The sequence below is a fragment of the Nymphaea colorata genome, chromosome 12 (assembly GCF_008831285.2).
Source record: "Nymphaea colorata isolate Beijing-Zhang1983 chromosome 12, ASM883128v2, whole genome shotgun sequence".
NCBI lineage: Eukaryota > Viridiplantae > Streptophyta > Magnoliopsida > Nymphaeales > Nymphaeaceae > Nymphaea > Nymphaea colorata.
In genome coordinates this window covers 107598-127237 of record NC_045149.1, presented here as the reverse complement: position 1 = coordinate 127237, position 19640 = coordinate 107598, and the positions used below count along the sequence as shown (strand labels likewise).

Genomic DNA, 19640 nt, shown 5'->3' with positions numbered 1-19640 from the left:
TGTGCACTCGTGAAGTGCACCAACCTCATGAGCTAGCCAGTCAGTTTGTGAATGTGTTAATCTAATGATAAGAATGAATGAATAAGAGATGAGAGGCCAATGGGATGTGGCTATTGTAAGAATCTTCTCAAAATACCATGAGACCACGTCTCTCCGTCTGATAATAAGGGGGATGGAGAATAGAGAATAGAAGGGAAGCAATGAAGGAGAGAATGCCGTCGGCCAATGCAGCCGCACGATGCTTGATCTCTATATTAAAACATGACCTAATCAGGTTACAACAAAAGGAATAAAACATGAAGTAATTACAAGAGATACCACCGCCTAATATGTTTAGGCGTGAAAAAAGAAAGAAAGTGGATCGGGTCTGAACAGACGCGATCCAATATACATACAGACTTAACAGCCCCCCTCAAGTTGTGCATGAGATTTGATCATGCACAACTTGTTTTTCAAATCCCAAAAGTGATGCCCTGTGAGTCCTTTGGTAAAAAGATCCGCTATCTGTTCACTGGTGGAGATATAAACAATGAATGATCGAGAGAGCTTCGTAGAAAACCAACTTGTTGTATATGATGAGAAAACCGATCGAACCATGATCTAGAAGCTTTCTTCAGCCCATATAAAGACTTGTGTAACTTACAAACCCATTTGTGAGGATCATGAGTAGTGTAGCCGAGAGGTTGCTCCATGCATACCTCTTCCTTAAGAATCTCATGAAGAAAATCATTTTTGACATCTAACTGGTAAAGAGACCATCCATATGAGACTGCAAGAGAAATAATCACACGTATTGTGCCCATCTTGATAACAGGACTGAATGTTTCATCATAATCTTCCTCATATGTCGATCAATGTTACCATCTGGCTTATACTTCAGTTTGTAAACCTATTTGGAGCCCACAACATTCTTATCATCTGGACGAGGGACAATCTGCCAAGTCTGACACTCATGCAAGGCTGCCATTTCTTCATTCATAGCTTCAACCCAACATTTTTCCTTACTCGCATGTTGATAGGATCTAGGTTCTACCTTTTTGCTCACTTCTGTCATAAACAACTGAAAATCTAAAGAAAAGTTGTTATAACTCACCCATCAACCAATGGAATGTCGCACACATTGTGATTGACGTGGGACTGCAGTAGGTGCTGATCGCCTAGAGTACACCATCCCTGAGAATCGACTATGTATAGGTGGATCATTGTGAGAAGATGAGGGCATGTTGTCCAAGGCACTACTCACAAGTGTCTCGGGCTCATTAACACCTTGCTCTTTGTGCTCAGTCAAACGTTCTGCCCCTTGTTTTAAGATTTCAGCATGTAGCCAAGTGTCATAAACCTCATTTTTATCCTTGAGTGTCATACAAGTAGCCTTGGGATCTTGTAACCTGCTTTCATAAAAAACAACATGCCATGAAATATGAACACGCCCAGTTTTAGGATTGTAGCATCTATAACCCTTATAATTTTCTACATACCCTATAAATCTGCACAAAATAGCACGATCTTGAAACTTGTTTCGTAGAGAAACATCAACATGCACATAGCAAACACATTCAAAAACACGCAATTCCTCATAGTGTGGCTGCTCTTGATGTAATAGAAAATATGGTGATTTTTCATCAAGCAAAGCTAATGGCAGTCGATTTATAACATGGACAGCCGTATGAAAAACCTCGGTCCACAATGTCAACAATATGTCTATGTTTCCTTTCAGCAACTCCGTTTTGCTGAGGAGTATGCAGGCATGAAATTTGTCTAGTGATCCCATTATCTAGTAAGTACTCAGTAAATTCATTAGAAATAAATTCACCACCACCATCACATTGAAAATGCACAATATTACTGGAGTATTTATTCCGAACCAAGGCATGAAATTGAGTGAACAAGCGAAAAACTTCCAATTTGTGTTTCATGAAATTGATCCAAGTATATCGGAAATATGAATCAATAAAAATGGCATAGTATCTACTCCCAGAAGAAGAAGGAATTGGAGCAGGCCCCCAAAATATATGGTGTCAAAAACCTTTGAAGCTCTTTTATTGATTAATTGAAAAGGAAGGGCATGGCTCTTACAGATATGACAACTTGAGCACATGCTGGACTCACTAACTGAACTTAAACTGGACTTATCTAAGAGTCCGTCTGCAACAAGACTTCGAACAAAAGACTGACTACAATGAGCTAACCGACCATGCCAAATGGATGGCTTATTATACTCTGCGACATTGACTTCACTATGACTAGGAAAACATGAATCTGAAGGGTGAAGTATTGACAGCTGTGGAGCTTCTTCAAGGACATACATATTTCCTTTGCGAGTGCCCTCAGCGAATGTCTTCTTGGTTCGAGCATCCTTGACATAAACAGAAGATGGTGTGAATTCAACAGAGGAGTGAGTATCATCAATAAATTTAGACACTGAGATAATATTTTTCTTGACACTTGGAACAACAAGGACATTCTTTAATGGAATGGAAGAAGAGCCCATAGATATTTGTGCATTTCCAATGTGCGATATTGTGTGATGGGAACCATCTACCGTGACAACTGAGCCTTGATCTAAATAAGGGAAAACACTAGAGAGATTACCTGTGTCACCAGTAACATGGGCTGCTGCTCCAGAGTCCACATACCACTCTCCTTGCTCGTTTTGTTTCAAGTGGAGCTTAGATAGCGCTGTCATGAGAAGTTGCTGCACGTCTGCTGAAACATTTGATGTCTGATTTGAGCCAGATGATGACGAAGTGACCCTGCTGCTGGCCTGTTCTCACGCCTAACCTGATTATTTTTGTTCTGAGGGTTGTGCCAACATTCTGATTTTACATGCCCCCTTTTGTTGCAATAGAAACAAGTTGGAACCCTTCTAGATGTTGCAGAGGTAGTATTCATGCCTGGTGGTGTTGGGAGAATCCCTCTTCCTATTCCTGCCTGAGAAGTCCAATGACGAGTGCGATTCCCTTGCAGTGCATGTGCATGTGTCCCTATGATCAATACATTGTGGCTATTAGAAGGAATCAAATTCTGTCGCTGAACACGACTAGCTTCGTGTTGAAAAAGCTTGGCCTTCAGATCTTCAAAAGATGGGAGAGTAGGTAGGACTTCCAAGGATGTGCAAAAAATATCAAATTCTGTTCCCAATCCACTCAAGGCTTGTTGGACTATGTCATTGTCGCTGACAGGATGTCCAATTGCAGCAAGCTGATCACTAACACTCTTGATTTCATTCAAGTATTCCAAAACTGTATGCATCCCATGCTTGATGTCCTGAAATTGCCTTCTTAATTGTAGAAAACGTGCTTCCAGAAACTTGAGAATATGTTGTGGCAAGGGTAGACCACAACTCTAGGGCAGTTAAATCATCATCAATACCTCCCAATAGCTCCTCTGACAAGGTAGAAGTGATATAAGCAACAAGGGACTGGTCGTGAGCCAGCCAAACTTCATATTCGAGATTGTTCTCAGTAAGAGTTTCATATTCAAAACTAATTTCACCTTTATCTCCCACGACTGTCTTCTGTACTTCACGGTAAATATACTTTGGAGGTGTTGGAGTAGTCCCATCGATGTGCCCATACAGTCTATGGCTTTTAATAAATGGGACAATTTGACGTTTCCAAGTCAAATAATTGCTATGGTTCAGTTTTTAAGAGATGAGTTGGGAGAGAAAACTGGAGGATAGAAGAGAAGGGGTCGGCTGGTCCATGACTGATTAGAGAAGATTAGGGCAGGCGATTTGAAGTTTTGGGCAGAATTTAAAGGCAACGACAGAAATTAGGGTAAATTGTAGCAACCGAAATTAGGGCAAATCGTGGGATTTAGGGCAGATTAGGGCAAATCATGGGATTTAGGGCAGAAACAGAACTTAGGTAGAAATTAGGGCAAAACGTGGGATTTAGGGAAGATTAGGGCAAATCGTGGGATTTAGGGCAGAAACAGAACTTAGGAATAACCACAACAGAAATTAGGGCAGATTATATCAAACGAAAATCACTCACCGGAGAACGATGTAACCTGGCTCTGATACCATGTAAGAATCTTCTCAAAATACCATGAGACCACGTCTCTCCGTCTGATAATAAGGAGGATGGAGAATAGAGAATAGAAGGGAAGCAATGAAGGAAAGAATGCCGCATGATGCTTGATCTTTATATTAAAACATGACCTAATCAGGTTACAACAAAAGGAATAAAACATGAAGTAATTACAGGAGATACCACTGCCTAATATGTTTAGGGGTGAAAAAAAAAAAGAAAGTGGATCGGGTCTGAACAGACCCGATCCAATATACATACAGACTTAACAACTATGTGTTTGGGAGACGTCCCGCTTTTGCCACTGGTCTTGCCTGTTCGGAGCGCAGGCGGTGCAAGGCCCCAGGGTACTGTTGTGTGATTTGCTTGGAGCGTTGGGCTCCCGCCTTCCCAACCTGGGTGTCCTAGGAAAGGCTGAGTATCTCTCCTTGGAATTCACACATCCATGGATGAGTGCTCTACCGCTGCAGTGGATGAATGGATCCATATACTGTTCTGGGCCACCACAGGGGTTGTCTCTCAGCTATGGGCCGCCCGCGGTGTACACGTGCCTGTGTTGCAATCCCTATTTCTATATCAGGTTTTCAAACAAGTCAGAATATGTGAATTTACCAACCAAGTCAGAATATGTGAATTTACCACCTACAAGAAGCAAACCATCTCAAACATTTTTAGTTACACATCGATAGAGCAGTGATAGCTCTCAGCTACTGGTATTTCATTTGTGAATGGGACTAATGAACTAAGTGACATCATAAATTGGCAAACTCACTGAATCCCAACTAGTGGCCTGGCAACACAGTCCAAGTAGGCAATCACCCACTTATAGTTTTGGATTGAACTGGTCACAACCAAAACCTGGCGAAGACTGTGTAACTTGATCAACTCGTCCAAGCTACAAGTGTGGATTCAAACTACTCAAATTGGGTTCATTTGTTTACACCAAGTCTGGAATTTACTAATAAGAGCTTAACAGTCTTTGAGAGGTTGATTCAGACCAATCAAGTTATATCAATTCTAATAACTCCCAGACGTGAAGAATAAAGTATTTCCTTATTGATTGTTAGGTTTCTTTCTCCTTAATTTGTGTTGTTGGACTTAGACATTTAAGACAGGCTTTGACAGGTTTCAAGAGAGACACTTGGAGGGCATTAAACTCTGAATCTCCTTTGAATTAAGAGTCTGTTTGATTTATGAGACATTCTTCACTCAGGTGAAAGTTGTATACATGATTCATATCAGGCCACCGAACATGGATGAAGTTGTCCCAGATGACTTCTCCTCACAACATGCTGTTCACTGTACTAAAAAAATCAATAAAGTCAGTCTTGATCCAGCTAAAGTTGTCCGAGTTGACTCATCAAGTCAAAAGTCCAAGCCCCAACGAGTTTTTGGGTAGGCCAACTATGAATGCAGGGACTACAATGTAGCCTTTTTGGAACTATCATAACAATAATGGAATATAACATGGTCACATCATTTCAAACAGCTCTGCCGAAACTAAATACCAAAATTTGGTTTTTGATTATTTCAAACTTCTTCACTAGTGATCAGAAGGAACTTTACCTAACTAAACAGTGAAGAGGAAAGGTTTCAAGGGAGTTATGCTATCTGAAGGATCTGAATTATAAAAACCATCACAGATTGGCCTGCAGCTCTGGATTATCTTATCAGTAATGGCACATTCAACAAAACTTTCAAGGACCGGTGAGAACAGTAACATAATGTTTGGGATCCATCTTCAATGAGTTGTAGACAATACTCTTTTCTGAAAGAATGTCTCAATTCAGCTCAAGGTTATCCACAAAGATAGACAAATAAAAAACTCTCAATATCTTTATCTTTCTTGATTGTAATTTTTCCATTAAGTAACGCCAACAAGTCCACATTCACAGGCCCATGACTAAGCACTTGCTAGCAGGCTACAGCTTCTAGTGCAAGATTAGGGATCGCAAATGGTGCTAGCTTCATGCAAATAGTTACCATCCAACGAACCATTAGAGAACCCAGGTTTTTGGTCAAGAAGAATATAATTGAAAAACCCCAACCCAATAAATACTTTATTCTTTCAAGTGCATTGGTAATCAGAAACAAATATAAAAGATGCATAAACTTCACTGCCCACACTTATTGAACCTAAAAATAGAAACGTGATGCATAGATTCAACAAGGCCAGTGTTTTCAACTTCTAGAAGATGCTCAAGCAGTATTCACCAAACAATCAGGCTCTTGATAATTTTCTGAACACTAACATCAGGGTGTTTTATTTTCTTTATTGTACCCAATATCTGTATACTATGCGACTCAAACCAGTCTTGAGAGATCCCAAAATAAGGATTTGGAGATCATGACACTCCATATGGGTTTGTTATGATCAGAATTTTCACGGAAATCCAGCTAACCATTGAAATAATCATCTAGCACAGAATTGGAGACAAAGAAACACGCGCGGTACTTGCTTCTAGGATGGGCATGGTTTCTACAATAGAAATATTTCATTTGGACCGAATACGGAGAAGAGCATCTGCTATTAAATGAATCAAAGGTCATCATCAGGGAGGGAACTGGAAACCGCGTACACCGCACCCGCACCCACACCAGCACCCCGCACTCATGTGACAGTGTGTACAGGGCCCGGGAATGAATTCACCGCTGTATGGCTGACCAGCGATTATAGCTTCATGCAGGCAAGTCCCCATTCATAATTGGGAGCGGGATAATGGAAAATATAAAAATAATGTCGGGCCTTGCACATTTACTATAAGTTAACATTCGCTCAATTAGTCAAGAACTGGCTCCTCCCTTATGTTTCTAAACAAATTTCTTCTCAAGGATTCGTTATAATTTGATTTACATAACTAAACGAAAAAGGCTTTTGATTAAATCACAAAACCATCACCTTCGCTAGCCTAAACCTAAACCAAAGGTTGACACACAATGGGAAGATAATATGGGAAGATAATATGTATAAGCAAAAGAATAGCTAGATACTGACAAATTAGTGATATAGTCTTCCTCCCGCAAGGTTTTCACAATCTCATTCCAAAATGGAGCAAACTTGGCAGCATATGCCTTGTCTCTCAGAATATAGTCCTACACCAAATATCATTAGCCATTAACTATAAAATTGAAACTAGAATGAAAAGAAGAATGAATCACCTGAAAATATGCAGATTTAAAGAATCACATGCCATCGTCCATGGATGTTCCATTCAGATACATCATTTATAATAATGCAAGGATAAATAAAAATCCTACTGCATGGAATATGTGCAGGTGATGAAACGAACACATATACAAATCACAGTAAACAACATGCATATTCAGATACATGAATCAAAATTGATGCAACTGTAAAGCCTGAGGTGGCCATTGTGTACAAACGGCTACTAGATACTGTGTCACAGGTCACAAGCCTTCCAGTTAAAATGCTATACAGCCAAACACATTAGTGGAATCCAGGCAGTAGACTATGTGATTTTAGGTGCTACAGAAAACACAAAAGAGAGGTCATGATTCAAATGTTAAAAACTTAAAATCATCAAGAAACATTCATTTCTGCCTGGACAGCATAACACATATCATAATTGTAGACCACATGCATCAAACACAAACAATTCTACAACTGAAAGATATAAACCCAGAGAATAGTAGATGACAGATAAATCATAAAAAAGGAAGAGGGTAAGGTAAAGTTGCTTGTCTTCAGTTAGGTGAGACTCATTTTCCTGAAATCAGATTCAGGTAATGACTCTGATCCAATCAGGTGACAAATAATTCACCAAAAATTCATAGAGAGAAACTCAAACGCATGTGCCCAACACTTACAATACATAAACACCTGAAAGGGCATGTTTAACACCCTACAACCTTAATAAGGTAGATGTCATATTAGTATTTCATAGATGCAAGCATGGCCTATATTTAATTAGATCTCAAGGTGGGTCCACACATGATATCCTGAAAGACATGGACAGTTTAAAATAAAAAAAAGAGAACCTGCACCCAGAAATCCGACTCTACTCTGAATTTATGTAAGTATAATAGGTAATCATCTTTTCCATATTTCGCAAATCCAAGATCCATTCCAGAGCTCACCTGTATATTTCCCTACCAACTCATGTTACACGTGCGGATGGGCCACCAGTCCAGAGCATTGTCAAGAGAATTGGGTGCGGGTACAGGTCAGTGCATATATGTATGTATATATATATATATATACATACAATTATATATACATACATATATCCTATTATACTCCCATTTATATATAGGCTTATAGCTTACCTCACAGCTCTGTGAGGAAGGAAATTTTATTTTCAAAAGAGAAATTAATTAGATGCTATGTCACACAGACTCTTCAAAAAAGAGGCCGCACCCATGTCAACACGACGCTGGTGCAGCTCCAATACGCACCCCAACCGTGTCCTTTCTTATGCAAGTTCAAAATATTTTCCATTTTTTTTCGTCTCCCTGTTTCTTTCTTTATGTATAGTAATAAAAGTAAAAAGAAAGGACAGATTAAGCTAAGAAACAATCTAAAATTATATATAGTATGAATACACATTTATATATATATATATATATATATATATATATATATATATATATATACATATATACATATATATATATATATACATATATATATATATATATATATATATATAAAATAAATATAGTAAGATGATATGAAGTCCTGTCTTCCAAATGATATTTACTATTAAAAGGTCTTTCCAAAAAAAGTGAGACCTGCACAACATTTTCTAAGGAAATGAACACTAAAAGATATTTAAGTCTCCCAAAAAAAAAGAGTTATAAGATGACACAAATGCATCTCTAGCTCTCAACAATACAATAAAGACACTTGCAATTAAAACAGAATACAAATTGCTAAATATATATATATATATATATATATTTATATATATATATATATATATAGTGTAAAGTATAACCCGAGTCCAGCAGCTCATTATGGACGTGAAACCCTTCAAGGCATCTCCACGTATCACATAGCTACCAACAAAGCTCTCAATACCCTTATAAAAGCATGGTTGATGTCTTCAAGTAACATGCAATAAAGAAAGCTCCCAAGCATCCCAGACAATTCAATTATATACAAAAAATAAAGGATAAGTCTAACACACCAAGTGGAAAAATTGAAGCATATCACATGTGGAATCATAGACATTCCATCTTTATTCATAAAAAAGTGTTAAATATAACAGCAAAGATTGCATAAATTCAATTACAAGAATACTTCATCACAACTCTCCAAATATAACGGTCAACTCACCTGATTAAAAGCATAAAAATAACTCCTACCACAAACAGTATTTTGGTAAGCAAAGGAAGACTAGGCACTAAAATGCAGAAAAGAAGGTTGGTCATGCAATGAAACATGAATTTAAATGTGAAGACTGAGCAATGAGCACTTACTCTTTGGTTTGGCACATGAAGATACTTCATGAAAGCTTCAGGAAACTGCTCAAAAAGCTCATGAACAGCGTCAACAGAATGAATCTGAAACCAGAAAGTGAAAATGTTGAAGGAACAGCAGATTATCAATCTAGAAGGAAAATTAATAAAGCAAGCACACCATACTAAATTTATAAATTAATTATTTCAGACACATAATATAACTTGGTGTAAAAATATCAACTTAGAGCAACAATATCTCAAAAAACCAAGCAAAACTCATGGTCTTTCCAAGCACAAAGCTAAACACTACCACACTAAGATAATAAGATGAACGGCATACCTCGCCTAGACCATCACTTGCCCCAAGCAAGAAGCCAACAATTGCAGAAAAGAGTGTATAGAAAATCTGAAAAGAGTGTATAGTAAATCTGAAAATCGAGAAGATAAATCTGCAAATAATAGCATATCAGTACGACACAGCAGGAAAAAGAACTATTCAAAATGAAAGACAATGAGCCGCTGCAGGACATTTTAATGAATTACACTGTCAATGAAAACGGGGAAAAATGGTTCTACAACCAACAATATGTAAAAAATTATCCTCCTCAAACAAACTTTTTAGCCAACACACAGTCATAAGAACCCAAACTATTAAGCTTATGAATTTGACAGTATCCAAGAACCAGAAACACCCTATTCTCCTACTGAATACAAATCAAACCAATGACCTTAACCGCTAGACATGTGCAATAGCTAACTAAAGGATCTATTCAACTAACCTGACACTAACGTGATACAAGAGAAACTGAGCATTATCCTCATCTAAAACCACGAAGGACCTGATTACATAAAACCCGAAACCCATGCAACTTCGATGAATAGAACCTTTCAAAAATTGATTGGTCCTTTTGAAAAGAGATAAGAGGTGTTCCATGACAAATTCAACCCTAAGTCTGGGTTATGTTGAAGACACTCAGTTAAGATGGAATAATGGGCCAGGCTTAATCACTCGTCCCAAATGATATGCATCTCTTGAGACAAAGAAAATTAAATTCGTCACACTCAACATGAGTTGACTAGCTTCGAGGAGTTTCATCTATTCCATGAATGGACTAATGGTTTGGTAATGGAATAGCCAACATCTTTCAAGGCCAAAGGGGATTGGGAATGAAATGACAAACATATTTCAAGACCAAAGGAGATTGGTTAGTTCCTCCTATGACTAGAGATGTCAAGTTTTTAGTTTGAAATAGTTTAAAAACGATCAATTTAACTAATAATCATGAGTGCTCGTGTTGTGCAAATAATATGGCCTTCATTTACACATAGCACCTATCGTACAAGCATTAGGATTCATTTTGCACCGATGTCGTCAAATCTCTAGAATGGATGCCTTTCAATTTCCAAAATATGAACATAAAGGAATCATCCTCAGCATCTTAAGTAATAAAAAATAGGAGAAGATATTGACCCTAGGACCACACATCTACCAAAGATTTTCACATTCAATTCCTGCGAGTTCAGCCTTCATGCCTTTCATCTCTTGGCAGACACCTTTTGTTTTTTTTTCCTCTTTTTTTTTTTCTTTCTTTCTTTTGCATTCAGCTTTTGCCTTTAAATTTTTTTTCCTTGATTTTTTTTTAGGCCGACCTTCACCTTTGAGGGAATACCTCACCACCCCAAAGGCTACTACAAAGCTCCACCGCTTTGGTGGTTATGTGTAGTTTTGCCACATATCCAACCCACTTCACCTTGTGGGTTTTCGACGACAATAGCATTTCCTAGTCTCGACTTTCTCAACTTCACAGGACCTTTCCTTACTGCTCATATTCAAGATCTGTTCCGTTTTCCTCTTCCATTGTTTGACAACAAAAATTTGAAATTTTATCCTTATGCTCAAGGAGGTACTAAGAATAAAGAAAAGCCACATCATTGTGTGAGAAGACACTTCTAAAATGTTTTTAAGCAAAACTCAAATTATCACTTTTACAAATATTCTTAACATCAAATGGTATATCACCAAGAGGAAGGAATTCAACTCTAAAGAAGAGGGTGAATGCAAAATAGCATAGGTTGGTTGGGTAGAAAAATGAACTTCACCAACTCTCCTAGAAACTTCTATACGAAAGGTTGGTTTAATAGTGATGATTTCCATAAATGTTTGAGTCCTAAACTGATTGAAAGTTTTACAAATGGTTTACCTTAAGCTCTTATCTTTCCCCAAAGGAAGCCCGGGATAAACCAATTCTATGTGGTGGGTTTTGTAAAATCTTCAAGTGCATGATAATGACAACTACGGGATTGGACTCTGTTAGACTCTAAATGTACGACTATCCAGCAAAGTTTGATCAGTCTTGTGCCCTGGTTACATGATTATAAACCTCCATTTCACAAGCTAATTGAAGTCCATAGTAAAAAAAAAAAATTAACAAAAAGTTTCTTAAAGGCAAAAGAATACCAAAGTACAAAATGCTTAGGTTTATAATAATCAAGAAACTCCAGTACTTGACAAAAAATCGTCATGAAATATAACCATCAGAAAAGAAAAACGAAATCAAAGTATGAATTTAGTGTGAACTGTCTCCCAAAATTATTCAAAAAAAGCCAAATTCAGAAGCAGTTAGAGTGATCCTGTATGTGGAACAAAATACTTATACAATAACGAATTAATCAGAGAGAAATTGGCCTGCAGCCTGCTTAGCAGCAGAACACAACAGAAACAACATCAGTGATGAACTATCATATCATGAGGCCTCTAGGAAAGGATTCAGGACAAGGTCAGATGTGAGCTTATGCATGTCCCAAGAACATTTTACCTTCCTAGTTTAATCCCTCGAAAGTATTTTACGACTAGACAAAGGCAGCAAAAACTCACGTTTTGATACAAGATCGTGCCACGAATACTCTAGCCCATTAAGATTTATAATAATTTTTGTAGGATTGACCAATGGCCTTATCTGCATATGTTGGAAAGGAAACAATCAGACAGATGAAACATAAACAAAAGAACCATCATCGACCAGTTAGCAATTGGTATCTGCTTTTACTTTCCTGGAGGAAATAGGCAAATGCGAATTTTGCTTCAAACACACAAAGCCAGAAAATCATATATCTGCATTTTATCTATATGAAACATGAGCACCCAGTTCATGGGATTGTGTGCCAGTTCACAGAGTAAAGAGTCAGACTTCACAACAGCCAAAAGGATTCATCCAGTCCAATGTGCCTAACCAAAAGAGTAGAAGGAAAATGTACATTCCAATTGCACACAATTGGGCTTCAAAAGAATGAAATGCCATCACTATCAAGATTCAAAATGGAAGCATTCTCAAAACCCAAACACTTATGCAACAGAAACAAGAAAGAAACACCAAGGACAAAAAAAAAGTCAAAAAGAGGAACAAACTGTGTCTTATTTGTCTTTCTCCTCCTCAGTCTAAAATTTTCTCTTTTGGCTGTGTGTGTCTGATAGAAACCTAAGATAAGTATTCATTACTTCACAAAGTCTAACCATAACCCCTGGATCCCAGTGCAATTTCCTGGATGAATCCAAAACAATCATCTAAATAATGCAATCTGAGTTCATAAATTTTGGTTTAGAAATAGAAGCTCAGATATCAAAACTCAAAAGTACTAGCTGACATGCCAAGAGAACCACCCTAGTCATGGGCACACCCAAACACCTAGAAAATCCTTCATATACACAAAATCAAACTAAAACAATATTCCATGTCTGAGCACAATACAAAGATATTTCCACAGGAAAATCAGACTACTTGATAAAGTTAGTTGTTCGCTCATACATTCCTCGTCCAACATAATGTCTTTCCTTAAATCAGAAAAGAACAGCTGTTAGGAACAACAATAAATGAATAAGAAAATACAACGGGAAGAACAACGGAGAAACCAAACCTGATGCATCCACTTGATAAATCTCCTAACAGGCCATGATCACATCGGTTTGTCAGCCTATGACAAGCTGGAATGCGCATGAGTAGGCTAAAGGCCAGCTGGACACTTGCATATGCAATTAGAACAAAGATGTAGGTCTTGTAGAAAACGAACTTTGGATTTTGAAGTCCCTTCCTGCATGGTTATCACTATCATAGTTTAGATTTGACAATTTATGACTACATGATTCAACAGAGGACAAATAAACATAAAATAGTAGGTGCAGCGACATGAAAGTGAAGTCTTCCAGATTAAAAAAGAAACAGCAACACAAAAAACTCACACATAAAGATAGCAAGCACATAGATGTGCACTTTCTCATGAGCATCCCCTTCTTATATGTGCTCCTGCATGTCTCCACAAAAAAGAAAATGCTGCAGGAAGACTACAGAACACTTCAAAAATATTAAAACGTACAACACGCACAGAATTTGAAAGGCATGCTTAGAGAACTGAAAACTACCACAAAAACATGCAATAAGAAACCAAAAAAACTAAAAACAGTACTGAGTTGGTTCAGTCTATGGGTTGTAGAATGTAAATGCACATTCCGAGGGTGTGTTTGCATGGTCGAGAATAATATCCACAATATTTACATTTCATTTCCACTTTGACTTAATTTAGCAAAATATGTAAAATATGAATATGTTAAAAAACAAAAAATGTATATTTAGAAGAAAAATTAAAAAATATGTATTAAAAGATTTTGTTTGGCTGCTCATTAAGTAGTGGATATCTTAAGTTTGTGAGTTACAAAAGCAAAAAATGTCTTCATAAAACTCAGGCATTTGAAAAAGCTTGACACACAACTGAGCCTAGTTTGTTTAAAATCAATTTCGGCTAAATTTTATACCCAAGTTCAGCTAAAACATATTAGGCATCTGAATCTGATTTACGAGGGGCACTTGGCCCTATGCTCACTGAGAATTATTATTTAACCATCAGCTGGAAAACAACCGCTTAGTTTGATATCTGATCTGAAAAGAAAAGCACTTTTGTGTGTACAAAAATACTGCTCAGTGGATTCAAATATTGAACCATTGAAACATGTGCTGAAACAGTCAATGCACTATACAGAAATGCATGTGTAAAAACATATGAGACTATGAGTAGTCCTCTAAATTAGTTAAAGAGTCAAAGTCCATGGTTTTCCATTTGTGTTTACCTAGCCCGTATGTTCGTTTTTTGTGTGTTTATGTATTAGGTTTTGTATTGTAAATGGTTTCATTAGTGAGGGCAGTCTGGTCTTTTATTGGTTATTCAGTGAACAAGTTAGCATCACAACCCTCATATTGAAGTTCCGTTCTAAGCAGCAAGATGTTAAGTGCTGCTGTTCATGTACTGAAGACCAGATGCGAATAACAGCACACTTGGTCATTTTCTTAATTTGGTTTTGCAATATTCATCACATTGCTGGGAAGTGGGAACTTGATGACAGAAAAAAAATCGTTCTCATGTACATTAAAGGCTGGGTACATATGAATGGACCATATTTAACGCCCCTTTGACTCCATTATAATTTTCTAGATTTAGGTTGAGAAAAAGTTTGCTATGGTTTCTTTCATGTTTGACTGAATAACTAGCTAAAATCTGGGTTAGGCCTGATTATTATTTACGTGGGGGATTAGGGTCAGGTGCAGCCACAAGTGGGCTACCAATCCAGCCCATTAACAGCCTTAGCTACTATTGCTGTCAATCCCTGTAAAGTTTCCCTAGGGTACCTGAACATTATCACTGGCCCTTTATGTGATGTATTACCTTTTTGTTTCCTTTCTATTTTCTCTTGGCTTCTTGTTTGGTCCTGACATTGTTTCTAGATGCAGTATTCATGCTCTTGCTCTGATTTCTGGTAAGGAAGGGGCGTTCTACAATTTCCCAGCAAGATATCATTGATGTTCTAGATAAGCAGTTGCTTGGGGGAAAAGGGGTATTACTTACAGAGGAAGAGCAGCAAAAATGTGAAGAGAGTGTCCGATCTGTGTCATATATCTTTGAGACGTTCTCTTCCAAGCATTTAAACAACACATGCACAAGTTAAGTCAACTAAACAGTGCCTATTTTTAAAACCAAAAACCTAAACCCAGCTTTGAAACTTTTATTACCATACAAATAGTTTGACATCGCCATCAAGCATCATTCAAGAGTTTCCAGCACTCAGCTAAGTTTTACATCTAATTTCTGAAATATACCAAGATGTTGGTGTAAAAAAAAAAAAAGAGATTCACTAGAAGAAAAAAAGAAGGCTTTGATATTCCATCCCACTCATAGGTATGCATAGTAAATAGTATTCTTGGACAGCACCATCCTTATGACACTAAAGGCCAAACAAGAATATTCAGGGGAAACGTAGTCAAGATCAAGAAGAATAGAGTTATGAAAGGTCCAACTGATACAAAAGAAGAGCCAGGTGTGACTGTGTGAGGAAAGACCCTCTCCTATCTCCATAAAGAGGAAGTCTCCTACTAGTTTTGTTACCAACCACTTGAAAGCAAAACAATCAGCTAAATATAAGAAGTATGAACAACAACCTAAATATGAGAAGCAGAAGCATGTTTCTTTGGTTGCTTAATACAAATAATTTTCTCAGTTCATTTGCAAAAAGATCAGTCAGAAGATGTTTATTGAAACACTCTCATTCGTTTGAAATACCATATAACTCTATATTTGTTCAAGGAACATGAAAACATAGCAAACAAACAATTTTTGACTAAATGATAACAGAGTTCTTGTGATGGTCACAAAATTACTTCTGTAATTTCGCACACCATAAGATGTTCGTTAAATTGTAAAAGAATCACTTATAACAAAAGATTTAAGATTTATCTAAGATAGGAGATTGTACATGCAAGAAAAGAGAAATTAATGCCAAAGGAATACTTCATAGACAACTGCAAAAAATTAACAGGCAGAGAGAGAGAGAGAACTCAAATCTAAAACACAAACTAAAACAAGAAAAGTATCATATTAGAAACAGACTGATCCAACATAGCCTTGAAACTATGAAACTTAGTCAAGCTATGAGTATCAAAAGGCAAATAGAGAAACCTGCAAAAAGACACCTGACGAGAACTCATAAGCAACACACGTATAATACATGTGTACATGTAATATACAATCGTAATACATGTGTGTATATTACATATATTTGTACATGTATATATATATATATATATGTAGACATATATAGTGCATACTGCATAGTACATATATGTCATAAGTATGCATACTATATAGTATATTATACGTGTGTATACGTGTATGTGCGTATATGTGTGTACATATACAGTATGTAATACATATGTATATATATAGTAAATGGTACATATATTTGTACATATATATATATATATATATATATATATATATAGTATATAACACATATACGTAATATAACATATATATATATATATTATTTATTTATTTATTTATTATATACATGTAATAGATTTATATATGTTATATATAATATATTTATGTATGTTATATGTACAAATAACATATACATATATAATATATATGTATATATACAATATACTACTTACTTTATACGTATATATAATATATAAAATATTTACATATTCATAAACATATACACATATATAGTATATATTACTATGTATTATATATACAACTATATACATATAACATGAGAATATGTACATTTATAACATATACATATATAATATATATGCATACATACAATATACTACTTACTTTATACGTATATATAATATATAAAATATTTACATATTCATAAACATATACACATACATAGTATATATTACTATATATTATATATACAACTATATACATATAACATGAGAATATGTACATATAAATGTATTGTAATATATATATATGGATATATATTATAATATAATATTAATATAGAATTATATATGTTAACAAATTAATATAATATTAATATACATATGTTAATATTATGAGTATACATACACATTACATATTACAGTACATAACATATACACAATAATATATAGTACAACATATTATATATGTATATAAGTTACATAATAACACACTATATTACATCATGTATATATGTATGTATATATAATATAAGTGTTAATGTATATATAGTACAACTGGCATGAACTCTTAAAATCTCATGCACAACTTTTTTCCTGATTCGATAAGCTGCAACTTTCCAATTCCTTGAATTCACAACACAAAAAATTACTGGATCTGGTTTCCATTATAATACAGGTTTCATTTATTTTGAGTTTCTCAAAAAATGCATAAATTCTACAAAAGATCTCATGAATAAAGAGGGTTAAAAAAAAATTCCAGCAAGCACATAGATGTGCACTTTATCATGAACATCCCCCTCTTATATGTGCTCATGCATGTCTCCACAAAAAAGAAAATGATGCACGAAGACTATAGAACACTTCAAAAATATTAAAACATACAACAAGAAAAGAATTTAAAAGGCATGCTTAGAGAACTGAAAACTACCACAAAAACATGCAATAAGTAACCAAAAAAACTAAAAACAGTACTGAGTTGGTTCAGTCTATGGGTTGTAAGATGTAAATGCACATTCCGAGGGTGTGTTTGCATGGTCTAGCATAATATCCGCAATATATATATTTCATTTCCACTTTCATTTAATTTAGCAAAATATGTAAAAGATGAACAAGTTATAAAACAAAAAATGTATATTTAGAAGAAAAATTGGGAAATATGTATTAAAAGATTTTGTTTGGTTACTCACTAAGTAGAGATTTGCACCCGCACCTATGTCAACATGGGTATGGATGCCATTTTCAAGCACCCATGTCAACATGGGTACGGATGCCATTTTGAAGCACCTGCGTGGTTGAAATTAGTCCAATTGCAGGAATTAAGAAGCTACATTCACATAAATACATTTTCAAAATAAATGATAAAACACATAGTGGAGGAAAACACATGGAGTGAAAGCAAGCATGTTATAAGTTCAAGTAATCACTAAGAAGTAAAATTTTGTATTTGGCCCCACATAAATAGCTCTATCGCGCAAAGACTGTTATTCTATGCCTCATTCCGATCAACCCAAATAAAATAATAAAAAAAAGGAAAAGAAAAAGACCCAGAAGACTGCTCACAATAAGCACGAGTGTTAGCATTCCAACTAAACAAATAGACTCGGATGAAACACATCGATAAGCATTCAATTAAATCTGAAAGAAAAACTACCCAAAAATACTTAAGTTTCTACAGACATGATTGAAAAAATATATGAACCAAAGCACACAGAAAGATTACAGGCCCAAAAGGTTGCTCAACTGGTCAAAGAAGCCCATCTGTTTACTACTTCAACGGACTCGAACATCCACAGAACGACATTCTCACATATCCACGGGATAACTCAACTACGAACGTCAATTAAAATAGCTTTGTGAAAATCTGAAAATTCTATGATGTCTGGAGCACACACGAGTAAGAGAATCAATCCAATGTTTCGAACCATCAAACCAAGCATTAGTTAAGCAAACATTTAACCCAAGTTCACATAACTAACCATTGTCACATTTGACACATATAACAACAAGGGTCGATGATAAAAGACAACCCAAACACATGCAACCATACCCGTCTGTCGACACATGAAACTAGACATCGATTTTACCTCACTAAACTAAATAAACAAACACTGGAAAAACGAAAAAGAAACAAAGTCGTTCCCAAGTAACAAATGAAATAGCCAATTAATCAAACGCAGAACCCATAGAAAGTAAAAACCCAACCTCAAGGAAACCAGTTGAAAGTCCAATAAAGAACGTGCTGGATTCGACTTACTTTCGGAAGGTAGGAACACAACCGAACCAAGACGTCCGACCCAGACACTAAGATGTGGTGAAGGAACGCCGAGAGGACTGGCGCAGCGCGATCGTGTGGCAGACGGCACGAACGATCCAGCGTACCTCCTTCGTGTACGCCCCCATGTCGATCAAGGTCCCCATCTCTTTCAGATCTTTTCACCCAGGAAAACAAGAAACAGGGCATCAAAACCAGATCGATACCCTAGAAAGAAGCAAAGAAATGGGGATTTAGGGGATGATTACGCTGAAGAACGGGAGAAGTGAACGAGGATTGAGAGAGAGGCGGGGCAGGCTGACCCTTCGTCTCCACGTCCTGCGTCATCTTCTCCTGCTTTCGCCCTGCGAATAAGCTCAGAGAGAAGGGGGGAGGGACTGAGAGAGAACTTGAAGAACGAGAAAACGA

General features: G+C 36.3%; 1 protein-coding gene across 4 annotated transcripts in view; it reads right to left on the bottom strand.

Annotated features, from left to right (window-relative positions):
• Positions 1 to 19640, bottom strand: part of LOC116265571 (callose synthase 9-like) — a 32178-nt gene extending 12538 nt beyond the window's left edge. For all 4 annotated transcript variants that reach the window (XM_031646269.2, XM_031646270.2, XM_050080859.1 and 1 more), the window contains exons 1-7: positions 19481 to 19640; positions 19215 to 19389; positions 13693 to 15587; positions 13371 to 13544; positions 9799 to 9907; positions 9477 to 9560; positions 7030 to 7127 (exon numbers count right to left, since the gene is read on the bottom strand). In XM_031646269.2, the coding sequence (XP_031502129.1) occupies positions 7030 to 7127; positions 9477 to 9560; positions 9799 to 9907; positions 13371 to 13450 (371 nt within the window). In that variant the 5' untranslated portion in view covers positions 13451 to 13544; positions 13693 to 15587; positions 19215 to 19389; positions 19481 to 19640. The remainder of the gene's footprint in view (positions 1 to 7029; positions 7128 to 9476; positions 9561 to 9798; positions 9908 to 13370; positions 13545 to 13692; positions 15588 to 19214; positions 19390 to 19480) is intronic.